This window comes from Neurospora hispaniola (genome assembly GCF_033458365.1).
Source record: "Neurospora hispaniola strain FGSC 10403 chromosome Unknown B0T23scaffold_2, whole genome shotgun sequence".
NCBI lineage: Eukaryota > Fungi > Ascomycota > Sordariomycetes > Sordariales > Sordariaceae > Neurospora > Neurospora hispaniola.
The window spans coordinates 5,004,688-5,014,571 of NW_026944407.1; the positions used below are offsets into that span (position 1 = coordinate 5,004,688).

The following is a 9,884-nucleotide window of genomic DNA, read 5'->3' on the forward strand; positions in this document are numbered from 1 at the left end:
GTTTAACGATTCTCGTGATGTATCATGATCTCATGTGAAGTAATACCTCAAGTACCTCTAACATCCATCCCAGTCACAAATAAGAAGGCCTCACCACATCCCCCACCCTAATCTTCATCACCCTTCCGTTTCCTCCCATTCTTCCCGTCCCCGTCCCCCCCTTTCTATACATTCAGCATGCTCATCCTCCTCCTCCTCATGCTGCTGCTGCTGCAACCCCATGTGCACCCCAAAAAACACCTTCCCTTCAAACCTCCTCGTCTTACTTAGTGTCACAAAGGGTTCGCCTCCTGCGGTTTTCGATCCCGTGGTTTGGTCTATGCAGACCATGTGGCAGCGTCGGCAGGAGCCTAGCATTTGAAATTTGATTATGGATTTGGTTCCTTTTTGGTTGCCTGAGGAAGAAGAAGAAGAAGAAGAGTTGAAAATGGTAAGGGATGACCAGGTATCTTCTTCGTAGGGGTTTAGTTTTGGTTTTGGTTTTTGTTTTGGTGTTGGTTTTGAAGTGGTGGAAGGGGAAGGCGAAGGGGTTAAAGGGTTGGAAGGTGAAGCGGAAGGGGTTGAAGGTGAAGGGGACAAAACAAGATTAGCTCTAAACACCGCTTCCGAAATCGGTTGCGATACCGATGGGTTGAATAAAGCGATGGACTGGTTCAAGGCATCGACGCTGGTACTCGTAATCGCCAAAATCGGACTTTCATTCGATAGCAGTATCCTTCGTGGTTTTGGACCCTGAGCCTCTTGAGTTGGAGTCGCTGACCTTTCGGTATCCGAATCCGGTGGCGACGGGGGCGTTTCTACTGCTTCAGGTGAAGGGAAAGCGCCTGGCATCATTGCTGGTTTTGTCAACCTTGTTGGTACGGATACTGCAGGATGTGGTTGTTGATGCTGATGTCGCTGTAAATGCGCCTTGGCATGCCTCATCATCCCCTTCCCCTGCCCACCCGGCGGGAACCTGGCCAGCACGCACGGCACCCCGAGCACAGTCGAGAAGAAGTCGTTGATTTGTGCTGAAGCGTATGTTTGGGGTGTGATTTCCTCGCCGCAGACGCGGGAGGACATGCCTGATGTTTTGGGGGCGTACATCTTTGGGTTTTTGGACAGGGGGACCGATATCGAGGATGGTAAACCTGGTGACGAAGAGATGTCGCCGGCATAAGTAACTTGCAGTTCTCCCCTGGTGAAATCTAGGTTTGGTCGTAAAAGTGCCATGCGGGCGTATCGTTTCTGACTGAGTGCTTGGCCTGATCCGCGGTGGACTAAACACCATTCGCGGTCCCAGGCTAAGCCTTCGGGGTGGACTTCCCAGTCGATGCCCGGGGGAACGTGGAAGCCGGCGCAGCTTTTGATGGGGTAGACGACTATGCTTTTGATATAAAGTTCTAAGGTGTTTCGAAGTGAGGGTTCAAGTTTCGTCTCTGGTGGAGGTAAAGTCGGTGGTGTATCCTCGCGGTAAAATTCCTCCACAAACTGGACGAACCGATCCACGTCCGCTATCGTGCTCATCGCTCCTAGGCTCACTCTGATAATTCCAGTTGGTTTTCCACCCATGTTATCATTGTCCATTCCGCATCGAAACCCCGAAGAAAAGTTCTGCTTCATCTCCCATGGCTCCAGTCCCAAAGCGCTGGCGATGCCTCCGGGGTTACACACGCCTCCGGTCCTGATATGTATGCCCTTTAGCGTCGCCAGTTTTTCCACTTCGGCGAGGCTGATCCATATCCCTTGTGCGTTTCGGATGTTGAACGCCACCACTGGTCCGCTGTCTTCCGTCTCAGGATCGGGGGAGTAAATGGCACAAACCATTTCATCATTCGCATGCCTTAGCCCCTTCAGCCCCTGATATAGCCGCCTAGCCAAAAATCCCGTATGGCCCGCCACCCGCTCCATCGACTCAAAGAGCTTGGCATGAACATCCATAGCGATGTCCAACGCGATGATACTGTGTATCGGTAACGTCCCATCCTCCAATCTCTCATGGAGAAATCCATCTTTCGGAGCATGCCATTGTTCTTTCAGGCAAACAACCATATCAACCGTCCCACCGCCAAAATACCGTCTGGACGAAAACACATCCTGGACCTCCTTCCGGACGAGCAAAGCGCCGAGATCGGGAAAGCCAAAGATTTTGTAAAAAGAGAGGACGACAAAGTCAGGTGCTGTTTGGGCGTTGGATAAGTCCAAGGGGGACGAGGAGACGAGAGCGGCGGCGTCTAGGAGGGTGTAGGCTTTTCGTTTGTTGGTTGGCAATTGACACTGGCGACGAATCTGGGAAGACGAAGAAAGGGGAAAGCGACGGCCGTCCATGTTGGATTGGGCTGGGTAGGCGAAGAGTATTGGTCTTTCTGCGTCTTCGTAGTCGTCAAAGGGATAACTCCCAAATAGCCAGTCTTCCATCTGTCGAGTGTCCAGACAAACGCTACTTTTAGCCTCTTCCCGAACTCCTACCAGGCTGGTGTGGCTCGCTTGGTGGTAGACATAGTCAAAGCCCGTGGGCAGACATCTCATGGCTTCGACAACCAGCTTGATACCGGCTGTGGCGTTGGCGACGAAGACGAGATCAAAGTCGGCTGGGTCGGCGTTGAAGAACTGCAGGGCTCGGAGACGGATGTCTTGGATGCGCTGAGTTGATAGTTGGGAGGAAACTGAGGCGGAGTGGGGGTTGCCAAAGAGGTTGGCGGTCATCTCTTGGGCAAAACGGTCCATGAGGGACTTGGGATAGGGGGTGGTGCCGGCATGGTCGAGGTAGATGGAGTCTGTTTGTTCTGTGTTAGTGGTCTGGTCAAGTTGTGTCGAGATGATTGTAAGGGGCCTACCCTTCAGCATAGGATACTCTTCATCTCTTATTCTTTCCACGTCGGCATTGTAGCCATTGTGCTGTATGTTTAACGAACCCATCTTGGAGGACATTCGAGTATCACCAAGTCCATTAAAGGACAAACGGTCAACCAACTTTGATATTTCTGTGATATCTCTGGGCTATCGACATGGACATCTGATCAGACACTGAGGTGGATGACTTGTCATTGCTTGCGGTCATGATAGTACTTATCGATAAACACAAGCAAAGGCAGTGGCGTCGGGTATTGGAGGTTTAGGTAGTTCTCTTATACCGATTCGGGAGGTCCAACGGGACGGAGATCGCCACCTTCCAGCACAGCAAAGGGAAACATAGGCGGCGGTCTCCCTGCTTCAGTGGAGGGTTCCCCTGGAATGCCCCTGTGGACACTGTGGAAATAGTGCGGGGGAGTGGATACGGATCTGGAAGAGGCCCCGCTTTGACACGAGGCACGCGCCACAAAACGAACCCTCCCCCGCCACAGCTTGTGTGGCTCATGCGCAACGGGGCTTAATTGAAACGCGCAGTGCAGCGGGGAAGCCGCGTCGAGCACCGAGCTGCAGCCCCACAAATTCGCGGTCGCGTCTCCGCAATGTGGAATGTGCCAGGGGTGGAGCGCGCGAACTGGAATTCTATGTACTTTGGTGCAGTGCGACTGGGACTGCTCAAGGTTCCTCTTTCCACCTTACAACCACACAACCACACAAGTCCATCACCACCATCAACATCCGCGCATCGTTCTTTCCACGCGACTGCCGCTTGTAATTGTGATTGTGCATTGCGACTGGTGTTCTTGACTTGACAAAAAACCATGGCCTCGCCTAGCGCGCCTACGACTCTGGGAAAGAGGAGAAGGAGCACTAGACTCACAGGTGAGCTACAACTGACGACGACATCCAAGAGTTGCCGTCGACATACTGACAGACCACAAGACGAGGAAATCACACTCGGCCCTCTTGCCGTCAAGCGAACAAGACGCTCTCTTCGAATCCACCCAGAGATCCACCATGAGCCCGACCACATCCAAGCAGAGAAGGAGAAGGCCGCCTCACCACCCAAGCCAATTGCCGACGAAGACGTTGAGAACCACAAGGAGAACCGCAAGCCCACGGGAGACGAGGAGGAGGAGGACAGAATCGAGGCCGAGACACCATCCAAGTCACTTCTCAGAAGGCGCAAATCAGTCATCGCCAGTCCGCCAAAGACAGCTCCCGTCACACCTTCCACACCACGACACTACGATGTCTTCGCAAGGGTACCAGTCACCACTCCGCGCCATCGCGTCATGTCCGTCGGCAAGCTCTCCAGGCGCATGACACCAAGCACGCCCATGACACCCGCGGCTTCTCAGACAGTCTACCATCAAGCTCGCCAACTCTTTTCTCGAAGCGCCGATCCTGGAGAACTCATTGGTCGCGACGACGAGCGCGAGAAGCTCAACACTTTCCTGGATCGCTGCACCACCGCCCATCCCAGCGGCTGCCTCTACGTCAGCGGGCCTCCTGGAACCGGAAAGAGCGCCATCGTCAACAAGGTCACCGACAAGTTCGCATCCGAGACATCAACAGTGCGCAAGGCATACATCAACTGCATGAGCATCAAGTCGTCCAAGGATCTCTACGTCACCCTTTTCGACCAGCTAGTCAGCAACGATGAAGACAAGGAGGAACTCTCAACCGAAAGCGACGTGGTGGCAGCTCTCCAAAAGCTCATCCTGCCCAAGAAAAAGACCCAGGCCGTCTTCCTCGTGGTGTTGGACGAAATCGACCACATCCTCACCCTCGACCCTGAAAGTCTCTACAGCCTCTTCGAATGGTCACTCGAAAAGAAGAACTCGCGCCTCGCCCTGATCGGCATTGCCAACGCGCTCGACCTCACCGACCGCTTCCTGCCGCGCCTCAAGTCGCGCAACCTCAAGCCTGAGCTTCTGCCCATCCTTCCATACACGGCGCCTCAGGTCAAGAACATCATCATCACACGTCTCAAGAGCCTGCTTCCCGGTGGAACACCCAAGGACCCCAACTACATCCCCTTCTTCCACCCAGCCGCCATCGAGCTCTGCTCGCGCAAAGTCTCCAGCCAAACCGGCGACCTGCGCCGCGCTTTTGAGATTTGCCGCCGCGCCATCGACCTGGTGGAGTCCGAGACCCGTCTGAAGCACGAAAACGAAGTCAAGGAGCAGATGCTACAGATGTCTCCCTCCAAGAAGCGCGTCCTAGGCGAAAACACCAACCTCTCCTCGGCTCCTGCGCCTTCCTCCCTCTTCCGGAGTATCTCCACTGGACCCAGCGCCAGCGTCTCGGCCTCTTTACTTAAATCCCTACAGGCCTTGACACCCGCCACCGCTCCGCGCGTCAGCATCGCCCACCTCAGCAAAGTCACAGCCGCAGCATTTAGCAACGGCACCACTCAACGTCTCAAGACGCTCAACCTCCAGCAAAAAGCCGCTTTGTGCGCTCTGGTCGCCATCGAGAAACGTAACCGCGCCGCGCAGTCGGAGGCTCTTAACTCTGCTTCAGCCAGTTTTGCATCCACTACCGGCACTCCGTCGAGGAGACAAGAGGCGCCGATTGCTCCGACAGTCAAGACTCTCTATGAGGCTTACACCAAGCTCTGCAAACAGGACTCGCTGCTACACCCCCTTTCGTCATCTGAGTTCCGCGAGGTTGTGTCTTCCCTGGAAACTCTCAGTTTGATCACGCCTGTGGACGGCAAGACGGGATCGTTTACTGCGTTGGGATATAGCTCGCCTGGAGTGGGGACACCGAAGCGGGGAGGCAAGAAGAAGAAGGATGTGTTTGGGATGGGAGGTGCCCTGGTGGCGGGAGATGAGAAGAGGGTGGCTAGTTGTGTGGGGGAGAGGGAGGTTGAGCAGACTTTGCTGAAGGATGATGGGGCGGGTGTGGGGATTTTGAGGGGAATTTTGAGTGGAGAGGCGTTGGATGATTGAGTTGTTTTGATGTGTTTGGGACAGTATTGGAAAGTTGCTGATTTGGACGAGTCGGGGTTTCATGATTAGGTTGTATTGCGTTGTTGGAGAAAGAAGCATTATTGAGAAGTACGGATGGAGCATGGCATGGCGTGTTTGAAGGAGCATTCAAAAGTATATCATAGGAAAGGTGTTTGGATTCATTGTAACCCAGGATAAGGGTTGGTGTTTGGCGTTTGGGTATTTGTTTGGTTTTGTTTACTTGTTTACATTAAAGACAAAAAGGGGAGGAGAGGGCACAAAAGTCCTCATAATCGGCATTAGTATCCATTACATAGACCTGCCGTCGTACGTACATAGACACACGTTGATACACGTTAAGACACTTTACAAAAACACTTTTAGACATCCATCCATCCATCCGTCCGTCCCTTCCGGTCTCATGTATAGTTAAGACGAAGAGGTAATATCATACATTTGAAATGCGCATGTTGCTAACAAACACTATGGTAGATTCAACACCTCAAGACACCGTGCGGGCTTTGGCCCTACAACCAGCCATTAACTTACTTACCTCTTGAGTCCCCGACGGTGTGGCCGGCGGCTTTGTAAACGACCTTTCCCGCCTTTCATAGCTTCCCGCCCCTTTCCTTCCTGCCCCCTTCCTGCCATTCCGTTCCGTGCCGTTCTGTTCTCTCCCGTTCTATTCCCTTCCGATCCGAACGGAGATACATATATGCAACTAAAGTAAACGCATATAAAGAAACTACATTACCTTTGGTACCTTGCGTTTTTGAAGTAATTATGGTTCAGTTCAGTTTAGTTCAGTTCAGTTCAGTTTCATCTAACATCATTCAATTTCATCATCACGTCCACCCTAAACAAAACAAGAGGAATCCTCAACCACTTACCCCCCCCCCCCCCCCCCCCCCTTTTCTCTCTCTCTCTCCAATCCCCCAAAGAAACCAATTTACATGTACCTCCCGTCATCCCCATCAAACCTCCCCCCTCCCACCACCATCAGCACTTGAACCATAAGCACCTATAAATGACCTTCCACGAAATCTCACTCCAGTCTCAACCCCCTCCCCCCCTCCCGCATTTCCATCTTCAATTCTCTCGGTCTCTCCCAAATAACTAGTTTTAGCCCTAGTCCTCGTCAGGCAAGTCCCTCGACCAGATCTCCAACCAAATCTCAAACCACCCCGGTTCCGTCCGGTTCCGTCCGGCACCACCCACGGAGTCCGCGCGATCCGACTTACTTCCCAAAAAAAAAAACTAAAAAAAACTGCGCTGGCCTATGTTGTTCATCATGTATCAGACAGGCAGGACACGATCCCGCCAAACGGATTTCGAATGTGTTTGGTAAATAAAGGGGCTGTACATCCGTTCACCCAACAAGGAAGACAAGGGAGAAGATGGAGAAGATGGAGGAGGAGGAGGTAGATAAGATTGGTCGATTGGAGAAGTGTATCGAGTAGGGTGGATGGTGTGGTTATCGGGGGGATGTGCCAACTTAGGTATGGGGAGGTTTCTGGTGATGATGCTGGTGTGAAGTTGGTTTTTTTTGAGGCAGAACTGAAGTTGATGATGATGATGATGATGATGATGATGATGATGATGATGACGGAGGTTGTGCTTGTAAGAAGGATCTATATAAGTGTCGAGGATGAACGTGAGGATAATGTAGAAGATGTCTGACAGCTCTGATTATGATGAGCATAATGGAAGATATGAGTTACAAGGAAGCCTTGTGGTATCTTTGCCTGCGGCCTACTTGGTGAACCTTAGACTCACTACTTACGTACAGTCATTGCAGCTGAGACCATCAACCACACTACCTACCTACCATACCGCACAGTCCACCCCGTGCCTTCCACTCAGGTTCATCCTCCTTCACGGGTGCAAACACCAGGGCATCGGATGAAATCTCCAACTGGACCAACCGCCTGCCGCCTGAGCCTCGGCGCACTTGTCATTGATAAAGGACCAATCCAGACCGAGTTAGCAGGATCTCCACGAGACCAGAATAACTCAACTGGTCCCATTTAGGGTCTCTTCAGTGCGCCGTACCACCCCCGGTCCACGAAGAGGTCCCGCGTTCGAGTCGGTTGCGCGTCGCGGTTTCTTCGAGCAAGGCTTGGGTTACCGGATGTCGACACGTGCCTCCGTCATCGCTCCCGAGGAGAAAGGAAAGGAGTTTAGTGGCTTTGTAGAATTAATTTTTTTGATTTTTTTTTTTTTTTTTCCTTTTTTTGTTGGTCTTTCTTTTCATTCATCATCGCCTTTGCTACCACGTGCCTCACTCAAATTGGTTTGGCATTCCGCCGTTACTCAACCTTTAGGTGGTCAACAGGGGAGGTAGATTAGTGGAAATGAGTGATGGTTGCCACAGAGCTGCGAGGCTTGTGCCTGTCTACAGGTAGTCAGGTCAGCCCATATGAAAGTACGGAAAGCCGGTAACGGGACGGGTGTAGCCCACATGAGCAAGTACTGTGTCGGGCCACTGTTCCGCTGCTTGAATCAAGGAAAGTGCTTACGACCAGATAATATATGTACCACAGACGGAAGTGATGAGGAATAGGGAAGTATTGAGGGACAGACAATGACTGGCCACGTCCAAGCATCATCGTGATGCGAGCATTCACTGCCATGTCTCCAGTCTCTGCCAAATTTCCCACATGAGCAAGACGCCCCGAGTTTCTCCGTCTCTGGGTGCCGCTTCCTCGTTCCGAGTCTCCGAGCATGTAATAATGACTGGCGAGCTCTGTCGTTTATTGGCTCCGGGATAAGCTTGTGCTGCTGTAAGAGGGTGTCATGTTATCCGAGACACTGCCTCTCGGTGATCCGTATCTTACTTGATTAACGCTAGACTTTCTGCCACGCCCACCAGTCATGTAGATGTAGTCACTTCGAGTAGGTCCTGGGATCCCATATCGCAGTCACATATAGCCTAGTCCACGAGGAATGGCCGTCCCTCCCTCGCCATGTTCTACTGTTTTGGGAAAGCACATCGTATGGCATACCCAATGTTCAAGCAGGACAGAGTGGGTTACCTGGTTCGTTGGTGGCCATGGTAAGGCAGGAATGATCCATTGAGTGGCGATGCTTCTCTAGTCATCCTTAGCCATGTGAGCATCATATCGGTACCAATGTTGGGCTTTGGTGGTGGCCCCAGATGCGGTACGCCTTGAATCCATTCTCCTCTCGGGTCCTCCATTGCTGAATGGTTGAGGCCGTGACTGCACACATGACCAAAAATAACATCGGGATGGTGAGCCACGAGAATTCATGAGCCCATGTCTCTCGATAACCGCCCGGGGCCCCAAACCCCGCACCTTTGTCAATGCCGTTGGGTACCCGTGTGGCCATTTGATAGTGACGCTGACAGGATGATTTAATGCAACCATTCTCGATACCATGTGCCCACGTCTGGTCCCTCCAGGGGGCCATCGATTGCTGAAGTGAGGGGGCCTCTTTGCACAGAGAAGCTGCCTCACAAGCAGAGTAACGCTGCCTCTAGACAAGATCTCAGATTGCCTTGACGAAAGTACGGGGTGGGAAAGTCCCATTCCCGGCGGTTACCAAACTTGCCGTCTTTGAAATCTTCTGGTTGTGATAACGGCATGACAAGGACTCAACCTCCGGCTCGAAGACTGTGACGGACGGTCTGGTATCTACCCCTGCTCGGTGTACCAGTACAGACAGACGAAGAGGGTGTTGGTGTTGATCCTCGGATTTGTATCCCAAAGCAGTTCACTGCAGAGTCGAAAGTTAGCTTCACGCTTTATCTTGGTGAAGTTGTTGGGAGGGATGGTGGAGTTGCACCACACGGTATACGGTGCGTCAACTCAGGGGAACAAACACGAAATGGTAATAAGACGATAGAGTAGCAGTAGCAGCCTGAGGTGGGCTCGCATAAACAATGCCCTGTGTTGTTTACATGCCTCTAGTTCAGATGGGCTCGTCAGGGTCCTGACTCTTTGCGAGGCTTAAGATGACTGTCGACTAGAATAAACGTCCAATTTGTCGTTGTGTTGGTAGAGTGAGTGAATAAAAACGCGTTACAGCTGTTTCATCGACGACCTGCGCATGAATGCACACGGATGCAGAACA

General features: G+C 52.2%; 2 protein-coding genes across 2 annotated transcripts; one reads left to right on the forward strand and one right to left on the reverse strand.

The window, feature by feature from the left end:
* Positions 1 to 73: 73 nt before the first annotated feature.
* Positions 74 to 3,099, reverse strand: B0T23DRAFT_354559 (pyridoxal phosphate-dependent transferase; the record flags this gene model as incomplete). Its single annotated transcript, XM_062836131.1, has 4 exons — positions 2,817 to 3,099; positions 1,061 to 2,756; positions 218 to 760; positions 74 to 164 (listed from the first exon to the last, which is right to left on the reverse strand). Exons 1-4 carry the CDS (start codon positions 2,908 to 2,910, stop codon positions 74 to 76), a joined length of 2,424 nt encoding a protein of 807 aa, XP_062696252.1. The 5' UTR covers positions 2,911 to 3,099.
* Positions 3,100 to 3,531: 432 nt separating this feature from the next.
* B0T23DRAFT_354560 (P-loop containing nucleoside triphosphate hydrolase protein) lies at positions 3,532 to 6,179 on the forward strand. Its single transcript, XM_062836132.1, has 2 exons — positions 3,532 to 3,711; positions 3,772 to 6,179. Exons 1-2 carry the CDS (start codon positions 3,651 to 3,653, stop codon positions 5,787 to 5,789), a joined length of 2,079 nt encoding a protein of 692 aa, XP_062696253.1. The 5' UTR covers positions 3,532 to 3,650; the 3' UTR covers positions 5,790 to 6,179.
* The last annotated feature ends 3,705 nt before the right edge of the window (positions 6,180 to 9,884 follow it).